The sequence below is a fragment of the Babylonia areolata genome, chromosome 3 (genome assembly GCF_041734735.1).
Source record: "Babylonia areolata isolate BAREFJ2019XMU chromosome 3, ASM4173473v1, whole genome shotgun sequence".
NCBI classification, from domain to species: Eukaryota; Metazoa; Mollusca; class Gastropoda; order Neogastropoda; family Buccinidae; genus Babylonia; species Babylonia areolata.
In genome coordinates, this window is record NC_134878.1 from 24587004 (window position 1) to 24614934 (window position 27931).

Genomic DNA, 27931 nt, shown 5'->3' on the forward strand with positions numbered 1-27931 from the left:
TGTAACAATACTATAGCCACTTCACCACCGTTTCAGTGTGTGTAGTGCATTAGGGAAAAGGAGAGGGAAAAAGTTATTTGATAATGCCATTTCCACTGTTGTGATCAACTTCTGTTGTCAGAGCATTTAAAAGCAGATGAATCAAATGCTTTTCACTCTGTTACATTTGGCATATTTCACATGATCTGCATACATGTATTGTAAAATTGCGAATATATTTTTCTTTATATAACGGTACATCATACTGTGTACATGGTTATTATTATTATTATTATTATCAAAAGAAAATTATTATCATCGTTATGCCGGAGACTTCCTGTGAGTGCGACATGACTATCACGTGACTCATAAAGCAGCCCGCGAAAGGGGAGACGCACGTGCTGTGATGTTTACGTCTTTATTATGACCAGTAGATTGTGAACTTATTGTCGTTTTCTAAGTTAAATATGGGTGCATATCTTTCCTCTCCAGTTACAGAGAAAATTTCATGTGATAACTCAAGCCCCGTGTTCACCTACGGTGCTTCTTCAATGCAAGGATGGCGGATAAATCAAGAGGTGAGCGGCCATTTTTTTTTCTCTCGTCCACGCCAAATCCCAATTACGTGTTGAATGCTTCATCTCTGAACTGTTAATGTACATTTTTAAGTACGTCATCAGTTTGACATTCTTTGATGTCTTATCTCTCTGAGAAATGTGGGCTATGAAACTGCAATGTTTGAGCTCCTGTCTGTTGGTTTGGGATTTCCCTCCTTTGAACATCTACAATCAGTGCGGTCGCATGATTCAGGGATTTCGATTTGTCCAACTAAGAATGCAGAATACAGGTTACTTTAAGCTTATATCTCATGTCTTCTAGTCGACAAATAAAACTGGAAACTGAAAACAGTGTAAGACAGGGGCAGTTTCATCTCTTTGTCTTATTTGTTGCAATCGTCGGTTTTACTTTCACCAGTTTCTTTGAACAGCCAAATACTTCTCTAACGGTCGAAGCCAATTTTTTTTTAATCTATTTTTTTGTTATCTTAAGCTTAAAACCGCCGTAGTGTTTTTTCTTTCTTTTTTGCTGCTGTTGTTGCAATTTTATATCACTCACTGCACAATTTAGATCCATTGAAGTTAGACCAAGTGTTGTAATTTGTGTAAATGAGTGTAAACTTGTCTGATCTGTAAACTTGTCTGAGCTGTAAACTTGTGTGCAGCAGTGTATCACACCTTTTTATTTAGGTTGTAAAATCCAACTTTGATATATCTATTCTTAAGTTGATATTTTGCTCTTACTGTCCTAGACTCACATTATAATATTATTATACTTAAAATCCCAATGTCTGGAGCATCCTGAATGCTTTCCGCAGTATCCACATTTCTTCCCATGTGTGCTTTCCATTCAGTTTCATTCCAAAGACGGAAAAATGATAAATTTGTTTAAATGACATTGTTATATATAAGTACTAAACATTTCTCCCCTTGTCAAGAGATGTAAAGAAGACGAGTCAGTGAGTGGATGGAAGAAATATAAAGTATATATTTTACAATGTTAATTGTTATTAAGTTTTTCTGTCTTATAAACATACACATTACAAGTACAGGAAAAGAAATGTAGATATTGCCATGCTTTCCGGGGCAGTGTGTGGAACAAGTTAAGTGTTATTTATATTAAAAAAAAAAAAAAAAATCTCAATAAACATACAAATTGACACAGGATTTGGGGATGAGGGTTGAATTAATCGATTTTTTATGGAAACATGGAAATAGCATCAAACACAGAAGTGCCGTGAAACACCAGAAAACCACTGAAGAAATGTCATAAATTTTCATTGGAAGAACAGTGTTCTTACTAAGTCTTAACATTAAAATTGATTGAGCCCTGCACCTCGAGCATTGCTTTGGTGTCTAATTGCCTAATTTAAACAGTTTTCTCGTTCCTATGTATGCTTGAATTGCAAAGAAAGGGAACTAACTTCTGTAGTATTTATTGATGTGTCCTTACGTGATTTGGAGGAAAAACAGCATATTTTCTGCGTTTTTTGTTTTCTGTATCAATAGCACATGGAAGCATGTTGAGACTGTAAAATGTGTAAACTCCCCAGGGTTGAATGGGTTAACATTAACACACCTTACTCCTCCTTACACAACAACACACATTAACACTTGACTTGATCAGTTAATGTGGCTCGCACACAAAATTATCCAATATAAAAAAGAAAACAAAAAGAAAAAAAAGTCTGCATCTGTCTTCTTGCTGAGTCAATCTTGCACACACACACATGTTCACATACACACACACACACACACACACACACATGCATATGCACACACATATATATGTAGACCACACATAGACAGATTGTGACTGCAAAAAGAAACCCCATAAAATCCTTACATAACCCAAAAATCATGCTTCCATAAATGTTGGTCCAACCCCCTTAAAAAAAAGGTAAAACCATATGGTTATTGTAAATTTAACTATTTTAAGTAACATCAGGAAATAAAGGTTAGTGAAGGCTGTTTTCATTGTGTGCCCATAGGCATTGTTCTGTGTAGAGGCTATCAGTAGGTCCAAGGCACTGACTTCACATTTAGTATTCATCAACAATTGTTTCTTATATGGGGAATTAAAAACCAGTTCTTTTCTATCAAACTAATTGTTCTTCAGAAAGTTCTGCAGTCTAGAAATAGAATGGATGTTTGAGAAAAATGGCTTCTATTCCCTATGTGAGTGTGCACATGTGTATGAGAGAGGAGGAGAGAAAATGTGTGTCTGTTTGGTAGTGAGGGTTCACTAAGTATATATACATCACATCATGACATGTGTTTGTTTTACTAATTTAGAATTAGATAAGCGCAATGGTGGTCAAGTGCTATAATAAACCATGGTTGTTTTTCTTTTTTCAGGATGCTCACAATTGTATTCCTGAATTTGACAAGGAGTCACAGACTGCCTTGTTTGCTGTTTATGATGGGCATGGAGGTGGGTGAACATATTTTGTACTAGGCATGCATGCATTCTCTCTTTCTCTGTCTCTGTGTCTGTCTGTCTGTCTGTCTCTCTCTCTCTCTCTCTCTCTCTTTCTCACACACACACACAGATGCATACATATGGCAAACAAATTGTAGATGGCATGTTTGGTATTGACCATTTTTTATTTTCAGTAGTTTCTCTTTTTACATCTTTTGTATAATCTGGAGGTATAGTTTAAAAACAAACTATTGCTGAATTTTGTTTTGAAGCAAGTTCATTGTTATGAAATATGTCATCAGAAATGATTGATAAAGGTTCAGTCCATAAATCCATGTGTGGAAAGGACTTTTTTGGGTTTTTTTTGGTCACATCACGGTTGGATGTCAGAGTACTGGTATATCTTAGAAATTGCCAGATGTATTAGTATAAAATTCAATGTGATATGCAGTGGAGGTGGTGAGTAACTTCAGTAATAGAGGGGTTGGGAATGTAAGGTGGTTTATAGGGGATACTATGAAAATGACTAGTACTGTGTAGTAGTAATAATAGAAGTAACTTTCACTGTCCGAATGTGTATCTTTGTGATCAACACTAGCTCTTCAAATGAATTGATCTCTTGAGTTTATGTCAAGATTGTTATTCTAATGTTAATTGTTTTAAGTATTTTATTCTATGAATGATTTTAAAAACAAAGATGTATAATGGGTTGTTTTATTGACTTGTTCTTTTCTTTGTTCTGCCCCAGTCATCGCCCCCCTGCCCCTCCCCGCCATCCTTTTTTTTTTTTTTTTTTTTTTTTAAACCAGAATTGTTCTTTCTCTGGATATCAGAAAATATGTATGTAATCTTGAGTTTAGTATAGATCAAGATGGAAATAAAATGATACAACAGTATTGTCAGTGATATCACTACAGTTTGAAAGAAAGTGATTTGATTTCACAATGAAAGAGGAACAGAAAAAAAAGAAAGAAAAAGAATATTTCATTAATGGATGTAGAACTAGAATGCGTTCTGTTGATTTTATTTTGACTGTCAGTGGTGGTAGTAGTGATAGTATTAATGTCATTTATAAATGATACTCATTTGTCTCACTTTCCCAGGATCGGAGGTGGCGCAGTACTGTTCCAAGTATTTGCCAGACTGTATCAAGGAGACGGAGCAGTATAAAGAGGGGGAGCTGGGGCCTGCCCTGGTTGATGCTTTTCTCAAGTTTGATTCTACCCTGGTGCAGGAGGAGGTGATCAAAGAGCTGAAGCAGCTGGCAGGTGTCGATGAAAACGATGAGGAAGAAGACGGTATGTTAATTAAAGGGAAAATGAGGAGGGGTTGGGGCGGGTTTTGAAGGTGTTAAAAACATGTGCACACAAATACTTTTGATACTTAAGAAAAAGAAATATGTTTTATTGTCATACATATTTGTTTGCAAGTTGTATACATGAACAGAAAACAGCAACAAAATGTGTATGTATCTACATTATATACTGTATTTTATGTACACATTTTATGGATTTATTCAATTACTGTTTCATGTTTGAACTTGAAAATGGACTCTTGCACACATATATTTCCAGTACACTCATTCACTCACATTCATATATAGAGATTTCCAGATCGTCCTTTTTCACATTGTTCTCTTTCACATAATGGCACCAGATCATGTTGCGCACAGGTATGATCTATGTCACACATTGCATTTGGACTACCCATTGTATTTTTTAGGTCTATTGTAGACCCCATCTCTTGTAGATACATCTCTTGTACTGTAGATCTATCAGGTCCACCCCTCTCTCACTCTTATTTTCTGCCTAGAAAAAGTGAAACAAGTAGTCCAGCAGTTAATCCAGCCTTTTTTCTGAACAGAATGCTGTTTTACACCAGTGGTAAAATCTAACTAAATATTACGTTCTGTATCGATCCATTGCTGTCGTGGTAGTAGCAGATGTGGATCATTTTTGATTCACTTGTGTAAACAAAGTGAGTCTATGTTTTGACCTGGTGTTCGGTTGTCTGTGTGTGTGTGTGTGTGTGTGTGTGTCCGTGTGTCTGTGTGTCCGTGGTAAGCTTTAACATTGACATTTTCTCTGCAAATACTTTGTCAGTTGACACCAAATTTGGCATAAAAATAGGAATAATTCAGTTCTTTCCAGTCATCTTGTTTAAAACAATATTGCACCTCTGGGATGGGCACAAAAAAAAATTTAAAAAAGAAGACTAATTATATGCAAACTGCATTTACTGTTATATTTATATTTTTTGTATTCTCTAAACTTGGCACTTTGACCTCTTATTCTGACACAACAACAAGAGGAGTCATTATTATCATTTTTTGTTCAAACAGGAACTTCTTTTGCTAAGTATGGAATTTTTATTTATTTTGCAAACGTTTTGGTGCAGATAGGTAAAAAGGGAAATTACTCTGTAATTAATGCTAGGGGACTTAATTTATCACAAGTGAGTCTTGAAGGCCTTGCCTCTCTTGTTTCATGATGCCATCACAGGAAATCATGTTCTACTCTTCACATCTTTGTAGAAGTGGCTACAGATTGTCAGATCTAGAACTCCCTAATAACTTGACACAGCACATCACGCTCACAGTCATTTAAGGCAACAAAAAGAAAAAAAGAAAAAAGACTGTACTAGGCAGATGATGGCGGCATTGAATCTGGTACTTGGTACCATTAGTTTGCCCAGAATTCAGCAACAGTAGTGCATGTATGAGCAGAGGTGAACTGTATTGTCACGTCTGTATTGTCTGCTTACAACAAAAAGTACAGTATTTGCTGCCGTGGCGAAGTGGTTAGCGTCGCGGACTGACGGCTGGGAGGACGCGGGTTCGAATCCCAGCGGAGATGGGTTTTTCGGCCCGTGGCCAGCTCCTACCCAGAGTTGAGTATGCTGTGGGCTTAAATGGGGAGACTGGGACCACACAGTCGAGTGTCATCCACTTCAAGGATGCGTCTTTGGGTGTGTTGCTCTAATTACCTGACCAACACTGCAAGTGTCTGTATCTCTCGGGCCTGGTTAACGCCGGGATATCATTATGACCGGAAGCGTAGAGTACAACCTTGTCATGCAGTCCCAAACCGAAATGGACATTGTCATCGTCATCCTCCTCCTCCATCATCATCAATATAAACAAAACAGTCTCAAAGTCTGTGGCCTTCCATGCCCTGCTCTCATGGTGACCTCAGTTTCGATGCCCCTCCACTTCCGTGCTTGGGGTGGGTCCTGTCAATGTTGTCAATGTCGGCAGATTCATGGGGGTCTGTTTGAGGGACATGGTGGCAGTTTCCACTCTGGGAGGGACGCTCACTCAGTCTGGCTCCGCAACTAAGCCATTATTGTCGATAGTAGGGGGCTTAGTAGGTGGTGTCCTAAGTACGTTAAATCAGAACAGGCACCACTGAACACCACCGAAGTAACTCAGCAGCAGTGCAGGGTCTCCTCGGGTGTGTGGCCTCCTGGCGACCTAACATCGATGGCTCCCTGTGGACTGCTGATGCAGGGACTGCAACGGATGAACCCGGGTGTGGACGTGTATGGGGTAATCTAAATGAGCGGCGTGGGAGTAATGCCACTGAAACGGTGCAGATGATGGGGCAGCAAAGAAAAAAAAAGTACAATGTTTGACTGTTCACTGATGACTTTTGATCTGCAGAGGATGACCCAGTGGGTCGAGCTGAAGCAGATGACCTGCGTGCTGAAGCTGACCTCCCTTTGGACGTACTTCTGGCCAAGTACAAGACGCCTCCAGGTGGTGCTGCTGCCAGGAACCTACGCAAGAAGGAGAACCTGCAGAGCCCTGTTGTGCGTGCCAAGAAGGTGGCTGTGTCTGACGGGGGGGACGTGGGGCCCAGCTCGTCGTCAGACGTCGTGGGCGGCAGTGTGTGTGCCAATGGGTCTGGGTCCTCTCTGGCCAACGGGATGGCCGACAATGAGAACAACCAGAACAAGGAGAGAGAACTTCAGGACAGTGCCATGTCTTCCTCCTCCTCCTCTGGCCAGAGGGATGGAGGTGACAGTGTGTTGACACCTCATTCCAACAGTAGTGCAGGGAATGCTTCGCTCTCCTGTGACAAGTCAGGTGCTGGGGGAAGTGGTCATGGTGGGGAGGAGGCGGTGGGCGCCATCAGTTCCACAGGGTGTGGGGGTAGCGGGGAGTGTGGGGGGAAGGGGGAGGGGAGTGGTGGAGAAAGTGGGTCTTCCAGCGGCTCGTCGGGCCAAACGTCTAAGTCATCAGCAACGTCCTCAGATGGAGTGTCATCTTCGTCAGTGGTAAGTTTGTGTGTGTCTGACCCCATGTCTGATGCTTGTAGTATATGTGTCTGTGGTTGTATGCATATGTGAAAATGTGGGTTTGCTGATAGTGATTGCAGAGGAATATGTGTATACAGGCATGAGATTTTTCTGACTATAGTCGGATTTCCGACTGAAAATTGGCTCCAGAGGCCATTTTTGAGATACGCATAAATCCGTTGAGAAAATCAGAGGGGTGGAGTGGGGGTGAGGGTTTTTTTTCCGACCCACAAAGGTTGCACGAACGTTGTCTGACCGATCGACAAGACAGACCCACAGTGTTTGTTAAAATACCCCAGGTTTGGATAAGCGAACCAATTGAGAATAAGTGTTCCGTTGCTCCTCTGTCATCATCCAGCTTATCCGTATTTCACCTTCACCTTCACCTATCCTGTAGTCTTGTGGACCGTTGGGGCGCCACAGGTGATCTGGCAACCAGCATCCTCCGATCCTCTTGGTTTTCTGACCTGACTGTATCGCTCAACCTCAAGCCCGTCGATTCTGGGATGTTGTCCTCCATCTCTTCCTCTGTCTGCCTCTCCTTCTCCCCCCTTGCACTGTGCCCTGCAGGAATGTCTTGGCAAGCCCTGATGATCTCATGACATGGCCATACCATTTGAGCTTGCTCTCTTGACCAAGGTCAACAGGTATTCGTAGGGCCCAATGACTTGCCTGATTCTGTTTCGAACTTTTCGTTCGTGATATGATCTTTGTAGGAGATGCCCAGGAGTCTTTGGAAGCATCTCACCTCAGTGGACTGTATTCTCTTTTCTATTTCAGCTGTTAAGGTCCACGATTCACCTGCATACAAGAGTATTGATGTCACCAGGGTATGCATCAGTCTGATCTTTGAGCCGAGTGCAATGTTCCGGTCGTTCCAGATGTACCTCAGTTTTGTGAGTGCTGCTGTCGCCTGTGCAATCCTGGAGAGTACTTCGGGTTTGGATCCCTCATCTGTCACAATTGCTCCCAGGTATTTAAAGCTGTGGACAGTTTCTAGCTTCTGGCCATCCACTCTTATGTCAGTGCTGATGCCATTGGTGTTGTTGGTCATCATTTTCTCTGCACTGATCTGCATGCCATACGCTCTAGAGGTTTTATCAAGGTGGTCCACTAAGCTAACTAGCTCCTCTTCTTTTCCTGCTAGGCCGTTAATATCGTCGGTGAAACGTAAGTTGGTGACTGCTCTGCCTCCGATGTTGACTGTTTGTGGTCAAGTGCATCAGTCATGATTGTTTCCAGGAAGATGTTGAAGAGAGTCGGTGAGAGCAAACAGCCTTGCCTCACTTCGACTGTGGTTCTGAACCAGTCCCCAATGTTACTGTTGAAGTAGACTGCGCTGGTGGCTTTGTCGTAGAGGTTCTGTATCACTCGGGTCAGGTTGGCATTGATGTTATACAACCTCATGGTGGCCCATAAAGCTGCATGCCATACTCGGTCAAACACCTTCTTGAAATCCACGAAGACGTGGTAGAGGTCTTGCTGATGTTGGAGGTTCCTCTCGCACAGTATCCTGAGGTTGAAGATTGAGGTGTGGTTGTCATCTTCATGCGGCGTGTCTAGGGCAAATGAAGCATGGCGGCGCCCATCCCTCTCCATGCCTGAATCTGTATTTGGTCGGGATTAAAAAAAACTCGCTCGTGGGCTTCATGACTTGCAAAGATACCTGATTTCGTCGATCGTCTTCAGTCACTGACAAAATGAGAAAACTCACAAAGGATTAGAGGATTTTTGCAGCAGAGATCGATAAAGGAGTGAACTGGGTCTGGCAAGATGAGATCGTGAAAACAGAAGTGAAGAATAAAAAAATAACTTTACGGGTAGGCGACGTCATTCACAAAATTGATGTCAGTGCAACTCTTCAGTCCAGGCACGGACATCTGTTTTCACATTTGCATTAAAAATGGAGCGTCCGTTTTTTGAAGAAAAAAGAAAGAAAGAAAAAGCCGGTGGGCCGTTCAATATCGTTTACCGATGATCTGTCAAAACTGAAAAAAAGGAATGCTCTTTCGAAGGTGTCACCGGTTTGTTGACCCGTTGAGAGGCGATCCAGTGACTTGTCAGAGCACCAAAATCGAAGTCAAGTTTCCTAAGGCACCGTGAAAAGCACGCACGCACGCACATGCACACGGCACATGCAGCCGATCACACACATACACGCAAACGGACATGTGAGCGTGCGCACAATAACACACACGCACACACACGCAAACTTGCGGGCATGCACAGATATACCAGTGCCCGCGATCTCCATCCCTGTCAAGCCACAAGGGCCGTGGGTACATCTGCTTGACCCTCGGTTCATTCAGCAAAAGCTGCCAGCCTTTGCCACTGTATGCACAAGTAACATTGTTGCGATTGAAACAGAAACTTTGTAGCAACTTATTGAGGTCAATGCCTTTTCTGACACAGCCGAGGTTTCTGTACAAACAGTTCATGGCTAGAGTCAGTGCATTTAGATTTGAGACCTATAGCAGGCCAGATTACCAAAGTTACACACAGACAGAGCTGAATTGAATATGCGCACGCCCACGCACACACGCACACACACACACACACACACACACACACACTCTTTGAAAAAAAGAAACACATGTATGAATTCACATATACACATACTCTATTTTTTATTTTCTCTCTCTCCTTCACACTTGCACATGTGCACACATAATATGAGCGCTCACACGATCACACAGAGCTTAATAATACGCACATGCACACACACACTCGCACACCCACTCTCTCTTTCAAGCACACGCACGCACACACAGAGATTGGAAACGCGCGCGCGCGCACACACACACACACACAAAATTGTATTTAAAGCAATGTACATATATGCACACATACAAACTTGCACTTTTTCCTCCCACCTTCTCCCCTCTCTGTCTCTTTGCCCCTCTTTCTGTCTGTCTGTCTGTCTCTCTTGCATATATACACACAGAGTTGTATTGAAAACACACACACACACACACACACACACACACACACACACACAGGGAGAGATCTGTTGAATTTGAAAGCAGTGCATACACATGCACAAATACAATTTGCATTCTTTCCTCCTACCATCTCCCCTCTGGGAGAACTCTGAAACCACTGTCAATGACTGTGGCAATTTTGGCACTGAGCCAAGACACAGACCACTAGCTCCAGCTGAGAATCCTTGACTGCTTGAAAGTGATTTAACCAGTCACAGATCCATCCCCTCCTCCCTCCAGTCATTCCCCTTCCCCCTTTCTTTCCTCAACCAACACACATGCATGTCAGTGGAACAGAGACTACAGCTGAAGAGACCAGGTGGTCAGTTATATTGGTACAGTGCAACACACACACACACACACACACACACACACACACACACACACACACACACACTAACTCACTCACACAAAGAGGTTAAACAGAGAGAGTTGTATTTAAAGCAGTACGTATACATGAACTTTAACTCTTTCCTCCCATGTCCAGCCCGAGCCCTAATCTCAATCTCTTTGTCTGTCTCTCTTTCTCACATACACACAGAGAGTTGCATTGAATCCACACACACACACACACACACACGAGACACGATTTTGAAAATCATGCCCCCAAGGCTGACTTTACAGGTTTTGAAGCAAAAACACTTCAGCCTAGGAAGAATTGGACTGATTTTTTGTCTTCTGTGGGTTGGAATACCTCAGCAGCATTGGTGGCCCGCAAGTGCAGATTTCATGGTTTGAAATTGAGAAAAACCTTCAGCTTCAGGGGGCTTCGCCCCCAGACCCCCACCAGGGCATTGCCCCATGGACCCCCACTGGGGGCCTTCTGCGGCCCCCAGGCCCCCACCTTTCAGACTCGATCACAATTTCCCAATCTCATGCCTGGTATAAACATCGATCCAAATGACTGGGTAGACTTTCACAAAATTACCAGATACCGGTACATTTGGTTTCAGGCTGTGGCAAGTGCTGAACTGCAGGTTTGGGGCAGGAGGCCAGGGATGTTAAAGATTCATGACAAGTTTTCAGTTAATACTGCCTTGGGATCTGACTGGACTTGAGTCTTTCAGGATTCGCCTGTGTGATGCTTTTCATTGTATCTCCTTTGATTCATGGTCCTGAAATGGACACAGTCCCTTCACCCCTTGAGGCATAGAAGCTCCAGTGTGAGGATAGGACAGTTTTTATGCATTGTTACAGGCCAACGATGATTGCTAAAGTTAGAGATGAACCTAATGTACCCAGTATTATAAATTTGTAAACAGCTCCAGATCCTCCACTCTGTATCCACATTCCACATTCAGACACTCCACAGTCAGTCACTGGTCTTCATCTGCCTCTTGAATTTGTTCTTGAATTGGAATAAGCTCCCTCTTTCTCTTCACCTTGTTTCTGCACTCAGCTCTTTCAAGTGTGGCCTTAAAACCTGCCTCTTTCCAGAAAAGCTCCTTCCCCCCTCCGCTCCATCCTTCCGGTCAACCCTGTCTCTAGCTTTCTGTTAACGTGAATTTATGTTTTGTTTTTGATCCCTCAGAATCAGAGGAATGCGTGCATGTGGGTGTCTGGCCTAAAGTGCTTTGGTTTGCATAATATTCAGTGTTGTATAAATGCTTATTTTTATTACTGTGGCAACAGACTGAAGACGACGGTCCTTCATCATCTGGCAGTGGCGCCGGTGGCAGCAGTAGCGGCAGCAGCAGTGGTGGCAGCAGCAGTAGTGGCAGCAAGTGTGGGAGCAGTGGTGCTCAGTGTAGTGAGGAAGATATGGACAATGACGATGACAGTGAGGAAGATGACGAAGATGAGTGGCAGGATATTGAGAGGTAGGTGTTTGATGTGGCAGTGGTCTGTGATGGTGTATATTTTATGACTATTTTCTTACTGTTGTTATTGTATGTGATTGATAGTGACTTTTGTGTGAAGTTTATGTCAACTCCACATTTAAATATTTTTTCTTTAAAAAAAAAAGATCATATTGAATGACTTCATTTACATACATTGTTTATGTAACATGGTAAATTAATTTATCTTGAGATAAATACAGTAATTAATCTGTAATATGTTGCTGTATCTTTTTGGAGCAGGCTGATGTTTGTTTTGTCCTCTTTTTCTTATTTTGATCATTGTCTTTGACCCACTTACTCCCAGGTCACCCAGCACTTATCACCTTTGAAATCCCATGCCAGGGGAACAAACTCTTCCAATTTTCGAAAGTAGGTATTTAAAAAAAAAATGATTAAAAATATAATTATCTCCTTTTGTAACACTGATTTGTCTTTTCCTGCATTCTACACAGTTGCGAAATGGTTTTTTCCCAGGCTCATGTTGCTTTGTACCCCCACAGACACAAAAGTAAAAGTCTAATTTGATGTTCAACTTGAAAAATAATTAAAAAAAATTACAGTTTAGTATTTCAAAATAAGTTTGGTCTGCAGTGTCTTCTGACACATTCTTCTTCTTCTTTCTCAACTTGTTGCCACAATGAACATGCTGATTTTTATGTTCTTTTCATTGTGAGGGATTGTGTTCAGACTGATGAGGAGGTAGGGTAGTGTTGTGACAGCTGAAAGGAAGCTTTGTCATGTGGTGTTGGTTGCAGTGGTGAAGAAGATGACGATGATGATGATGAGGAGGAGGGCATGGAGGATGGTGACGAACCGGCCATGGACATGTCCAATGAAGAGGTAGTTTACTGATTGATGTATTGATTCACACACACACACACACACACACACACACACACACATATACATATATATTATTATTATTTTTTTAATCTGTGTTTTTGTTCCTTCATCATCCCTGTTGATGTGAGGGGCTCTTTCAGGCTAAATAGTATCCCCACCTTGAAGTTTCGGGCGATAAGTTTCCTCTTTTCTGTTGCTTTCTGTTTCAGGCTTTGTCCTTTTTACTTTGTTGTCTCTTCCTTTTTCATTTTCTGTCATTTTGTTCTATTCACCTTTATTTTCTTCTTGAAAACCTTGAACACTATTTGTCTTCAGAATTTTTTCAGGTTAGTTATTTTTTTATCTTCAGTTGAAAAATTGATGGAACGGTCAATGTCCCAGGCGTGTCACAGGTTTATGTGCATGACTGGTTAATTTTAGTTGTTTGGTTGTTGTTGTTTTTTTTTGTTATGTTTTACCAGGTTCTACTAGTGTTTAGTATTTCAGCCCTGAATGGTTGGTGAGGGGTAAGCAGCAAAAGATAAAAGGTCACTGTCCTGTATCCCAAATGTATACACAGCCATGCTGGGGCTTGTTCTGTTGCCGTCCCATCACCAGGGAGCTACTGGTGTTAGGTTGCCATATGATGTCATAGAGCAGAGGAGACCCTACGTGGCAGCTGAATCACTTTTGTGGTGTGCAGAAGTGTCTGTGTTTATTGAATATATGCCATGCAGGACACCTGTAAGGCTGATCAGTAGTGGTGGGGGTGGAAGGTGGTTGTCATAGGGTCTGAATGCAATGATGCATGCATTCACATACACAATGAGACTTTCTCACACGGACTAAAACTCACATACACACACTTGCATTCTCCCACACTGAACACTCACTTGCACACACCCACTCACAGTCAGTCTCTCTCACTCACACCCACTCACACACTCACAGTGACACACATACTCTCACACACACATATATACAGACAGACAGACACACATCACACTTAAACCACACACACACACAACCGCTCCCACTCCCCCACTCCCTGTCCCTCACCCCACACTCACGCCTGACTGATGCCTGTTTTGTCTGTGCTGACAGCCTGGGTCGGACAGCGGCTGCACGGCCTGTGTGGTGTTGCTGCGAGACCAGCAGCTGGTGGTGGCCAACGCGGGAGACTCTCGCTGTGTGTTGTGTCGGGGGGGCACTGCCATTGACCTGTCCAACGACCACAAGCCCGAGGATGACACCGAGCGCTCGCGCATCGAGAAGGCCGGGGGTCGGGTCACCGCGGACGGGCGGGTGAACGGGGGACTGAATCTATCACGTGCCATTGGTGAGTTGTTCGGTGGTAGGGATTGGGAGATGGGAACTGTCGATGGAGAGGGGTTGTGGTTGTGTTTGTCTTGTGTCTGTCTGAATTGTCTAGAATGTGCATTTCAGATGTGTAATGTCACAGTAAAAACAAAACAAAACAGGTGTTGAGAATGTAGTTACTTGTTTTGTTGTGTGTAGTGTCACAGTAAAAGATATGTGTTGATAATGTAGTTATTTGTTTCCTTGCCTCTGTTAACTGTGTGAATAACAAACACTTACTTTCTGTACTGTTGTGTGTTGCGTTTCAGCTGGCAAATATGTGTGATCCCACAGTTGACTTGACAATTTTACTATCTGTAGTCCAAGAGTGGCATGTTTGTATCAGGGCACAATGTGTTCATCGAAACTGAATGCTGTGCACATAGTGTGTACTCACTGAGTCAATGGTCAGGGCTTCTGAATTGTTAAAAATAGTTTGAGTCCAAGGGACTCTTTAAGTCTGTGCCTTGAAAGGGTCTGCACATTCCAGTCATGCACACACAAAGGCATGGATTAGCTCCTAGTCATGATCATTCAGGTTGCAGGGCCAAGAAATGATGCAGGGAACCTAATCTTACGAACGATCATCATGGCAGATTAAAAGTCCCATACAGAATTTTCTTTGTGTTTTTGTTTTAAACGTCCTAGGGATCCCCAAGTTGAACATGCAGTGTGTCATTTCCTTTTTAAAGTGCAGGGAGGACTTTAGGCATTACTAAGATGTCACTTGTGTGTTGTTACAGGGGACCATTTCTACAAGAGGAAGGAAGACCTGCCACCAGAACAACAGATGATCACTGCACTGCCGGAGATCCAGACAGCCACAGTGGATCCCATGGACCAGTTCTTTGTGGTTGCCTGTGATGGCATCTGGTGAGTGTTGGGGGGGGGGTGGGGGGGGGGGGGGGGGGGGGCGTTGTTGGGGACGGGTGTGAGGGGGATATGAGGCCCAGGGATTAGAACTGCTGTATCTCTCCCATCTCTGCCCCTGACATGTTTGCAGAAATCTGTAAGATTAGCAAGCAGGCATTTTTGTTGTTGTTGTGATTTTGTATTTTCATTGATTTCTCATGTTGCTGTTCTTCAGCAGACATCAGTAGGGACTTTCGGTCTGACACTGTGTGAACCAAAAAAAAAACAAAAAAAAACAAAAAAACTGGCTTTGTTTGTATGTTACTTTTTTTTTTTATGTGGAAATGGACTTGCGTGCATGCACACACACAAACACACTTGCACTCATTTGCTCAGTCACTCTTTTTCTCCATCTACGTTTGTCTCTCTCACTGTCTATGTTTGAATTTACTGGAGGATAGACTTGACATGGTATGTATGAGTGTGTCTGTATATTTTATAGGGAAAAGCTCATCACATTTGAATGGCTAGTTAAGGTGGACCACGGCATAGGTTTTTCACCAAAAATCATTAAAAAACGTGTTTTGGGATTATACTTGTATTTGGTCAAACAATGTCTCTTCTTTGCATTTCTGTCAACCATTTTGCTCAATTTGACCGATTTCATTGCAAATAAAATCATTTTCTGACCTGGGTGTGTGTGAAGTTTGAGCGAATGTGACAAAAAAGTCGAAGTTTGCATCGATTTGGACAGCCTGGTGCTCGCGATCTGGTTTGGAAACCCCAACTTGTTTGGTATCAGTGTGAAGGTCATTCACCGGTCTGTCTTCTCATTGCCATTTCCTGTGGAAAATTCCACTCACGGGAACACACGAAGAGCAAATCCGAAGGAACCCGAGAGGCATTTTTTAGGGGTTGTGGCTGAGTCGAGGTTTCTGATTGGCTTGTCAGAGTAAAAAAATAGCCCATTGGCCCAATCGGTCATGTGACTTTTTCCAAGATGGCGTCTATTTTCTTCACGATTTCAATCGACACACCAGTTGCCTAAGATTTTGATCGAAATTTTCTACTAAAAGTCACGGACAATGCCAAGACACGCTGGAAAGAAGTTTAGGACTGTCTTTGCATTCGGCAAAAAGAAGAGAAAGTGTAAGATTACAACACAGGCTGAAAAAAAGTCTGCCGAAACCGCGACCGACTTAGCAGTGCCTTAGACATCGACCGACGTCAGTGAAAGCACGCCGCTTCTCAGTTCGAAGAGAAAATTGGACGTTTTCACCAGAAAACGTGCGTGTACGGGTGACAGTGACTCCAGTTCAGACGAAGAACCACCATCAAAAAAAAGTGCATCAGTTCCCGAAGTACAACTTCGCTGGGGACAGCCACAGTCCTCACAGAACATCATCGTTGATGTGTCAATGTTGGACTGCTTGGTGTCGTCAGTTCATTGTGAAAAATGCATATCAAAGGTTTGTGGAAATTGATATAATAGTCTACAGATATATAATATTTAATATATATAATATAGTATTCTATTTTGTTTCATTTTGTGAGTTTTTGTTACGTTTCATAGCAAAAAAAAAACAAAAAAAAAAGCCATCCGAATACCTTCTTTTTTGTGAGCCCATTGATTTACTTCTTCTTTTTTTTTTCAAGTTCTTTGATTTTTGTTTTCAGAGGCAGTTTTTATTTTTCTCAAGTATTGAAATACTTTTCCCATTAATATTTCTGTGGATTTTTACTGAGTCTGACATACTGTTTGTGTGTGTGTGTAAAAAACTGTCAGTCTGAGTCTCTTTATTCTCTCTCAGTGTGTGTGTGTGTGTGTGTGTGTAAAAATATGTCAGTCTGAGTCTCTTTCTCTCTCTCTCTCTCTCATTCTCTCTCTTGAACCTTCTGTTCTCACACATTTGATTTCTTTTCAGGTCTCTGTATTTGAAGATGAGACAAAGAGGATGGGGTCAGCTCTCTCTCATTCTCTCTTGTACCTTCTATTCTCACACATTTGATTATTTTTTCCAGGTCTCTATATTTGAAGAGACAAAGAGGATGGGGTCAGCTGAACTGGAACTTGCGGCTGGGAGCAAAGCAGAGAAATCAGATATGCTCAGGGTCAAAACAGCAACCAGAAAATCCTCTGACAGAGCAAAACAAAAGAGGAAAAAAATTGAAACTGTGACACGTCAGGAACGTGAACATCGACGGGCAGATGAGGGAGAAGTATACGCCCCAGGAGCATTTTGAACAATCAAATAACTGAAAAAACTCTCTCTCACCACTTCGTGATATTGGCCAAGTGCTGTTTTCCTGTGTATTATTTTTTTTAGTGTGTAACTATGGGTTGTAGTTTGTGAGTTCTCAACACAATCTTTGAAGGCATTTTTCTCAAAAGTTGAATTTCCGCTGCAGGTGCGTCAGTGGCCCACATGTAACAATTGAGGCAGTGAAAATATTATCATAAAATTAGGCATACTGATGTAAAAATGTGTGCTGAGTGCAATGAACATAGTTAGAACTCTCTACCTCTAGTAGTTTTTTTCATAGCAAGTGACTAAAGCGTGATAACGTGAATGCATAATTTTATGCGTTTTTGACAAGACAGAGAACAATGCTTGTGGACAATGGGCATCTGCTTTTGTGATCATTGCACTAAATGATGTCAAAACAAACTTTGGAAATGATGAGAATCATTATGTAATGCATGTGTTCAGTGCTGCAAATGGGCCAAATAACGTTATGTATTTTTATGATAAAATTATCATATCTTCATATCTGTTTGACTTATGATCTTCAAACTTAGCACAGATATCTATATTAACATCCTGAGTATGTGTACCAAATTTCATGCAGATACCTTTAGTAGTTCCTGAGAAACAAAAATTAGCTAAAAATGACGCAGTGGTCCACCTTAAGTGTTTTCGAAAGCTTGTCTTGTCTGTCTGTGTGTGCAAGCAGTGTTGGCAGTGTGTTCCTCTCCTGTGGCAGACCTCTTCACCTTCCGCTTTGGGTGCAGCAAGTTACACTTCTGAAGGCTTCATTACACCATTACACTTTCCTGATCCAAAGTGGAAATGCTAAAATCTGCTTCAGAGATCTCCTGAATTTCTCTTTCCATTACACTAGTTCTTTGGTCTCGCTGAGCTGTTGAGCTGGCTGTTGGCTTGTTTGATATATGAGCGCCCACTGTGGTGGGGTGGTGGTGAGGAATGGGGGTGTGGGGGTGTGGGGGGGGGTCCCCATTGACGAACGTTGCACGATGTTGTCTGACCGATTGACAAGACAGGTCCACAGCGTTTGCCAAAATGTCCCATGTTTGGATAAGCAAACCAATTGAGAATAAGTGTTCCGTTGCTCCTCTGTCATCATTCAGCTTATCAGTATTCGGTCGCGATTACACAACTTCCGCTCGCGGGCTTCACGACTTGCAAAGATACCTGATTTCGATGATCATAGTCAATCATCGACGAAATGAGAACGCTCACAAAGAAGATTTTTGCAGCAGAGATTGATAAAGGAGTGAAGAGTAAGTGGAACTGGGCCTGGCAAGATGAGAGCGTGAAAACAAGTGAAGAACAAAAAAAGAACTTTACGGGTAGGCGACGCCATTCACAAAATCAACGCTGCGGGGAAGACCAGGTGCGAACTGTGTCAGATTTTATGGGTGCATCTGTTCAGTCTAGGCATGAAAATCTGTTTTCAGATTTACATAAAAATTGGACTGTCCGTTTTCTGGAAAAAAACAGGAACAGCCGACTGGCCGTTCTGTGTCGTTTGCCGATGACCTGTCAAAAATGAAAATTTAAGGGAATGCTCTTTCGAAAGCATTGTATGTTGACCCCTTGAGAGGCAGTCCAGTGAGTTGTCAGAGCAGCAAAATTGAAGTCAAAAGGTTTCCTAATGGTCGATTGAAGTTGTCAAAATGCTGATAACAGAAGGCAATCCCTTCATGGCACGCATTGATGTCACTGAAAAGCAAATTACATACACACTTGTGTGTGCACACACACACACACACAGACATGCGAGTGCGCATGCACATGCACATACACACAAATGCGTGCGCACGCACAGACACGTTAACGCAGGTGCGCGCAATCTCCATCCCTGTCAAGCACCTAGGGCCATGGGTACATCTGCTTGACCCACCCTTCATTCAGCAAAAGCTGCAAGTTTGCCACATTATGCACAAATAACATTGTTTCGATTGAAACAGAAACTTTGTAGCAATTGACATCAGTGCTTTTTCTGACAGCACTGGGCACAAACAATTTATGGCAAGTCAGTGTATTTAGATCTGAGATCTATAGCCAGATTACCAAAGGTACACATGCATGCACAGACACAAGAGCTGACACACATTGACACTCTTTGAAAAAAAAATCACATGAATGCACAATCGTATACACATACATTCTTTCTCTCTCCTTCACATTTGCACATGTGCACACATATGAGTGCTCACACAATCACACAGAGCTTAATAATATGAACATGCATGCACGCGCGGACACAGTTTAATTGAAAACACACACATACACACGATCACAGAATTGTATTTAAAGCAGTGCACATACATGCACACATACAAACTTGCACTTTTTCCTCCCACCTTCCCCCTCTTTGTCTCTTTGTCTGTCTGTCCCTCTCTCCCTCTTTCTATCTTTTTCTGTCTCTCTCTCTTTCTCGCATATACACACACTGACACATAGTTGTATTGAAAACACTCACCTCGCAGACACACACACACCCATGGAGAAAGATCAATTTAATTTGAAAGCAATGCATACACGTGCACAAATACAACTTGCATTCTTTCCTCCCACCTTCCCCCCCACTCTTTTTCTGTCTGTCTGCCTTCCTCTCTCTCTCTCTCTTGTTTATACACGGTTGAATTGAAACCACACATACACACACACACACGTGTGCGCACACATGCTCTCTTGCTTGCTGTCTCTCCCTCTCTCTGTCTCTGTCTCTCTTTCTCCCTCACACACCCAGTTTAGCTGAACACACACACACAGAGTCCAGGCTGGGGAACTCTCAGCGGATCCGTTATTTTCAGTGGAAGAGGAGTTGATTTCAGAGGAAAAAAAATCACCCCCCAACACCCACCCCCACCCCTGCCTGTACCTCCTCCTGTAGACTTCACTTTCATGATTTGCTGAGGTTCCCCTCCCCTCCCCCTCCTGTAGACTTCACTTTCATGATTTGCTGAGGTTCCCCTCCCCTCCCCCTCCTGTAGACTTCACTTTCATGATTTGCTGAGGTTCCCCTCCCCTCCTCCTCCTGTAGACTTCACTTTCATGATTTGCTGAGGTTCCCCTCCCCTCCCCCTCCTGTAGACTTCACTTTCATGATTTGCTGAGGTTCCCCTCCCCTCCCCCTCCTGTAGACTTCACTTTCATGATTTGCTGAGGTTCCCCTCCCCTCCCCTCCTGTAGACTTCACTTTCATGATTTGCTGAGGTTCCCCTCCCCTCCTCCTCCTGTAGACTTCACTTTCATGATTTGCTGAGGTTCCCCTCCCCTCTCTCTGAGTCTCCCACCAGTGGTGAGGGAGGGAGGTGTGAGGGGGGGAATAAAACCACTGTCAATGACTGTGGCAACTTTGGCATTGAGCCAAGACACTGACCACAAGCTCTAGCTAAGAATCCCTGACTGCTGAAAGTGATATAAGTTATAACCAGTCACATACCCACCCCTCTTCCCTCCAGTCATTCCCCTTCCCCATTTCCTTCCTCGACCAACACACATGCCTTTCAGTGACAGAGATGACAGCTGTAGAGACCAGATGGTCAGTTATATTGGTACAGTGCAAACTTGTGTGCAAAGTATATTTTCCTTGAAAACACCACACACACACACACACACACACACACACACACACACACAGAGGAGATGCCCCCAAAACCTCTTGAAAAACACTCATTTCGATTTCATCCATGGGGCTTTGCCCCCCTGGACACCCAAGGGCCTAAGGCAACCCTTGGGCCCCAGCTGATTTTTAGAGGAAACTCTTCTGGACAATTCCCCAGCCTCCTCTCTCTCTCTCTCTCTCTCTCTCTCTCTCTCTCTCTCTCTCTCTCACACACACACACACACACACACACACACACACACACACACACACACACACACAAACACAAACAAGTGCGCGCGAGACAAGATTTTGAAAATCATGTCCCCAAGGCTGACTTTTACAGGTTTGAAAGCAAAAACACTTCAGTTTAGGAAGAATTGGACTGATTTTTGTCTTGAGTGGGTTGGAATACCTCAGATGCCCCCACCTTTCAGACTCGATCACAATTTCCCTATCTGATGCCTGCCATCCAGGTGTGAATGGGTACCTGACTTTGGTTGAGGAAGGTTAAACCGGTGGAAGGAGAGGACTTGGTGCAGCCTTTCAGTGCTGATCCTCAAATATAGTTGACCTGAATCGATACCTCTTTGCCTTAAGAGGTTCTGGGACCATTAATGACTTTTTTTTTTCAAAGCCCTCTTTTTTCAAAGCCCTCTTTCTGTTTGTGTGTTTTTTGTCAGGAACTCCATGTCCAGTCAGGACTGTGTGGACTTCATTGCTCAACGACTGACAGACCCTGCCAAGAGGTCCAAGCCCTCCCTCATCTGTGAAGAGGTATGCTTTCACACACACACACACACACACACACACACACACAGACATGCACACACACACACACACACACACACACACACACACACACACACTCATCACTTTGATTTTGTTTGTTTAGTTATTTATTTTTGTTAGTGTTCTGGAATTTGAGCCATATTTTTAACTCTGGAAGCTTTAACTTTGTGAGTGAAAAATATTCAAGCAGTGATAGTCTTTATTGTACTAGTTTACCCTTAACTTGAAGTTGATGCTAAAGTGGTGACAGCCTTAGTGGTTGGCAAGGCTCTAAGCACCATAATTTGAGTGTTTTTGTTTTTTTGTTTTTGTGAGCCATTGCTTTGTTAGCAAGCACCCTATCAGTGGCATTACGCTGATGCTGTGTGACCATGTTTATGTTGTGTTGTACTTGTGCATCATACATTATGTCTTTTGAACATGGATTGTACATTTGCTTTGCTGTCTTATTTCAAGTTATGCAACATATTACATATGCAAATATATATGTAGCTGTGTTTAAAAAAAAAAAAAATTTTTTTTACTAATTTGAAACATTTTTTGGTTGAATGTTCTGAATATTCATTTCGACTTTAACTGGGCAGTTTTTTTTGGTCAAAAACATTGACCTTCAATGCTTTTTTGTAATATGACATTGTGATTGTATTTTTAAGCGTATGGCATTTTGATTTCTTCGTTGGTTGTGTGTTGGCACTGTCAGGGACCATGGGAAGTTTCGCTAAGTGCTCTCATGTTTGTGCCCACCCCCACCCCCCTCCTGAACCGCCCTCCTCTGCCATCCTTCCCCATCACCCTCTCATGGGGATGCTGTGGGCTGTCTCAGAATAAACAGCATTCCCACATTCTGGACATTGCGCTAGAAATTTCCTCTTTCTGTCACTCCCTTTTCTGATTCGTTCTTTTTGCTTTTTTCTGCTTTGCTAGTCCATTCTTCTGTATTTTTTTTCAAGAGGACTTTGATTTTGGTTTGTGTGCTAAATTCCAGAAGCATAATACTCTATTACATTGATACATGTAGGCTTAGTATCTGTTGGACATATAATGAATGTATATTTTCTTGCTAGGATTGGAACACAGTGTTAAGAGAGATGATATGTCAGGGTTTTTAATTGACCTAGTGTGTTTGCGTAAATGTTTATAGTATTGTCATTTGCATGAGTGCATTTAGATACAACGTAAACCATGCAGGTGATAAATATGATGAGTACATTTTCAATGGACATTGTAGTATTTTGAGGTTTCTGCCTCCTTTCCTCCAATATGCACATCAACTTGTATGTGCCAAGATACGTGAGAACCTCCAATCAATTATGTATGAACAAATATGGAAAACGCTTTTCATGGCTGCTTTCTGTAAAGGAGGAAAGTTATCCCTTACTCTTTCTGGACTAAATGATTGTACATTCTTTTTATGTTGTATATCTTTTTGTGCCCAGTGACTTGTCCACTGGTATTTTTTTGGTTTTATATGCCAGTAATCTTATGTGATGTTGTGCATCTTGTGTAATTTTGTTAAGGTCTTTAAGGTTTTTTAAGCATCAGGTGAAAAATTGACAGAATGTTCGAAATTTGTTTGCATGAATGTGACTGTGCGTGTGACCGGTTTCCTTTTCAGTTGTTTGTTTTGTCATGTTCTCTCAGGTTCATTTTCACATATATGATACTGGTAAGTATATACAGCCCTGATTCTGTGGTTGGTTGGGTTATAGTGTGAGCAACAGAGATAGATAAATGTGTGTGTTTGGTGGTGATTGCCCACACAGCTGTTTGACCACTGCCTGGCGGAGAACACATACGGGGACGGCACGGGCTGTGACAACATGACCTGCGTGATCGTCGTTCTTCACCCCGAAGGTCAGGAGCCCCCCGGGGAGAATGGCATCCACCCCTCGAAACGCTGCGTGCGGGAGCTGGAGGCCACAGAGGAGCAGCTGGAGAAGAGACCCAGGGTGGAGGAGGGTGGGGTTGAGGGTGGGGAGAAGGGGGTGGCAGAAGTGACGGAGGGGAAGGGGGTGGTGGGGGAGGGGGAAGTGACAGGGTCCTCCGGTGACTGAGAGACGGAGTGGTTGCCAGTCCTCGGCTGTCGCTATGCTGGGAACGACTTGAGTCTCCTGATGCTGTGTCTGTGTAGGTGAGTTTCTTCCTGACACACAGGGCGCGGTTAGCTGTGGAAAAACTTGAGTGAAAAATCAAGTGAAATATGCAGTTGAAGTCTCGCAAGTTTTTTTTTTTTTGGTTTGGATGCTAGAGCCTCGAGTGTGCTTGAATGAGAGAGTGGTGGAGTGTGAATGAGTTCAGGATGGAAGGGAGTGGCGTTGATTGAGTTGACGACCAACTGGCATTCTGACCCCTTGTGGACGTTGGGGGTGGAATGGGGTTACAGATAATCTGTATGGATGTTGGGGGTGGGGTGGGGTTACAGATAACCTGTATGGATGTTGGGGTTGGAGTGGAGTTACAGATAATCTGTATGGATGTTGGGGTTGGGGTGGGGTTACAGATAATCTGTATGGACGTTGGGGTTGGAGTTACAGATAATCTGTATGGATGTTGGGGTTGGAGTTACAGATAATCTGTATGGATGTTGGGGTTGGAGTTACAGATAATCTGTATGGATGTTGGGGTTGGAGTTACAGATAATCTGTATGGATGTTGGGGTTGGAGTGGAGTTACAGATAATCTGTATGGATGTTGGGGTTGGAGTGGGGTTACAGATAATCTGTCTGGACGTTGGGGGTGGGGTGGGGTTACAGATAATCTGTATGGATGTTGGGGTTGGAGTGGGGTTACAGATAATCTGTATGGACGTTGGGGGTGGGGTGGGGTTACAGATAATCTGTATGGACATTGGGGGTGGAGTGGGGTTACAGATAATCTGTATGGACGTTGGGGGTGGGGTGGGGTTACAGATAATCTGTGTGGAGGTTGGGGGTGGAATGGGATTACAGATTATCTGTATGGATGTTGGGGGTGGAGTGGGGTTACAGATAATCTGTGTGGATGTTAGGGGTGGAGTGGGATTACAGATAATCTGTGTGGATGTTGGGGGTGGATGGGGTCACAGATAATCTGTGCTAGGGAGAGGGCCATGGTCCACCAGCCTGTACCAAGTAAATGTTGAGCCCTGAAGGCAAACTGATAGTCACGTGCCATGAAGCAAAGCAGTCATCAGAATTGTCCTTCAGTTCTTGACTTGCTGAGAAAATCTGTCAAACTCTTTTTTTCTTTTTTTTTCAAAGTTATAAATCAAAAAGTTTGCTGTAAATTGTTTAGGAATTGGGTATGGGTGTCTCAAATTTCTATGCATTTTATTCCAAAGTGTTTCCAGTCATTGGCATCCCATTGTACTGTTGTGCAGCTCTTGTGTTGATTTCCATCATACTGCAATCTTGGGGAGAGAGGTGGGTTCCTACCATTGCAGGATGACTTGAAAGGCATAGTGGACCACACTTTGATCCCAGAAAAATAGCTGAGGCGGGCACAGAGAAAGGAAAGACCAGATTGATTGAGAGTTAGAAATAAATAGCGATTTGAGGGAGCAGAGTGGAACTGATGTCAGAGATAGCACAAAGGTTATAAAAACTAGCTGTGTACAATAAAAATAGGCCAAATGAACACACTTAAAAGCCAGTGAAAGGGCAAGACGAGGCAGAGCATAAAACCTGACAAGAAGTTGACAGCCTTGGCCAAAGGAATTAGTCATCGCTTGTAGCTTTTTTAAGGTGTTTGATTGGTTAAAGCAGACAGGACATGGCCAGGCATCTTTTCAACGTCAGCCGCGTGAAATTTTGCCCAGCAGGGCAGACTGATAGGCCTAGTTTGCATCAGTTTAACATTGTAAGTATATGTCTGATTATCACTAAACGGAGTATGGTTCAAACTCTTACTTGTGTGATTGATATTTTCTTATCGTGGCATCAAACGTGCTTTGTTATATCACCAGGAAGTGTACTGAAGTCTGGAGTTTGCATTCAAACACGGCACAGAATTGGCCATTGTGGTGTCATGTGCGTACAGCTGATGGAAAGAGCATTTACCTTGTGCAGGTCAGTTTTTCAGACTTGATATGCCCCTGTGTGGTCAGCAGGGCAATAAGCAACAACCAAAAAAAATTCTTAACTACACATACTCAGCCGTGATCCACTGGTGCAGACTCTGGCAGGGGTCTGATTCCTGTCCTGTAGACATTATTATCGGCCTTTGTGGAGAAAACGAAATTAGTTAGGGCTAATAACCTGGGGCTAGTAGATTACCTCCCTTACGCTTCCCTGACCAGCACCCTCTTTTTCTGGCAGCCATCTTGCTTCTGGCTCCTCGTTCCTGTGCTCTTCATAATGGCTAAGTTTTTTTGCGCATTTTCTGCCTTTTTATTGAACCTTTTAAATTCTTTTGTTGTGTTTGGCTATGTCTCCTAATAGGTCACATAATTATTTAGTTCATTGGACGATTGGGCTGAAATTGGGTCGAGATCGCTATCAAAGTTGGGCTACAAGCAACAAAAAATATAGTTATATTGAATATATGATACAATGTTATATTGCAGGTAAATGGATGAAATGGTGGCAGGTTGTTGTATGGACAGTAGACTGGCGTTCAGATCAAAGGTGTGACGTCCTGCCATGGATCAGTGAGCATCAGCAGCGCGCATTGTTTACTTTTCCTTTGTTAGATGAGTTACTTAAGTTGTTTACATCTTTATGTATATCTTTAATTTTGTACTTTGTCACTCGACACATAAGAGTGTTTTTATGGCATGTAATGTATGGTTTGATTTTTTTTTTTTAATTGCTGTAGAGGTTGTGAATGGTGAGTCTGAAGAAGGATGGAAGATCTGTAAAGAGGAGAAGGGTGGTTGGGGGAAAGGGGGCAGTGAGAAAGGCTGGTTGTGTGTGCCAGTTTTCAGAGGTTTTATATTTTGCTTATGTGTTTTTGACTTTATTTTTATTTAGTGATTTTTGTGTAGAGGGCCTTTCTGTTTTCCAAGAATTACAAGCCGACTACAGAAAAAGGATCCCTTAGTTTGGTGGGAGTATTTGGTATTACACAGATTTGAATGTTGGGGTTTTGCTAGCTCCCCCCCGCACCCCCTGCCTTCCCCCCGCCCGCCCCCTCTTTTGGTTTTAGATATGCGGTTTGGCTATTCCCTTTCCCTTACCATGGACCCCATTTGTGAACGTGTTGGTATTACAAAACAATCATTGACTCCCACCCATGGAATCCAGTCCAGTGGTAAATGGAAGGAAAGTTATTCAGTTTGTCAGCGTGGTACTGGCAGACCTCACAGCCACATAGACTGTCTCTGTTCACATTGGATCCCTGCCAACTTGGGGTAAAAATGGTCATGCACATAAAAGATCACCACCCACAAACGCAAGAGGAGGAGGGGCGCCTCTTCTTGTTATTGAACGCCGACTGTGTTAAACTGGTGGTGCAAGCTACAGTCACAACTGGCTACAGCCTGCACCAGTTTGACACGGTAAGTACACCATAGTCCAACAGGGAGTACTGTCAGCTACCTTGTAAAACATTCAGTATCCAGTAAATGCCCTCCCCTTATTTCTGGTTAAAAATGCAGTGAAACTGCATTTGCTAAAATAGCCTTTCATATGCCCAGCCGCTGTCTTGAAAAAGTGAAAAAGAAAATTGATGAAATAATGAAAATTCAGTTTGCCAGTTGTGATCGTGTTGCTGGACAAAGCAGTACACATTTAGATGTTTGGAGATAGAGCACCTTCATGAGATGTAGATGTGTTAGTGAAAAGTCGAACCATTTATTACCTATTAACGATTTCCGGAGTACCACCAAATGAGGGACTTCTTGCACATAGTAAAGACCTAGCCAGTATTATATGGTGAAACCAAGGAAGGGAATGGGATCCCACAGAGGGTAAAGTACCCAGTGAATGTCCATCCCCAACGCTGGGGTAAAAGTTGTGCATGGAGGGATGGGCACTTACAAGGAAGATTAGTTTGTGAAGGGACTTCTTTTTGTGGACACAACAAGTAATTGTGGAAAAGGGGATGATCACAGTGTGAGTGACTGGAACTGTAAAGCATGAATGGTTAGTCATCCGTTCGAATGAATGTTAAGAAAAAAAAAAAAGGAAGGAAAACCTGAATTTATTGTGAAGACAATGATATTTCAAGCCGAAAAGTTTCAAGATTATTTGC

At 42.8% G+C, this 27931-nt stretch overlaps 1 protein-coding gene across 1 annotated transcript; it reads left to right on the forward strand.

Moving 5' to 3' along the window:
• The first annotated feature begins 336 nt into the window (after positions 1-336).
• Positions 337-24529, forward strand: LOC143279881 (protein phosphatase 1G-like). Its single transcript, XM_076584172.1, has 10 exons — positions 337-557; positions 2895-2970; positions 4062-4256; positions 6620-7236; positions 11871-12058; positions 12835-12919; positions 14006-14240; positions 15004-15133; positions 21652-21745; positions 23524-24529. The coding sequence occupies exons 1-10, from the start codon at positions 447-449 to the stop codon at positions 23812-23814; spliced, it is 2022 nt and encodes a 673-aa protein (XP_076440287.1). The 5' UTR covers positions 337-446; the 3' UTR covers positions 23815-24529.
• Positions 24530-27931: the final 3402 nt, after the last annotated feature.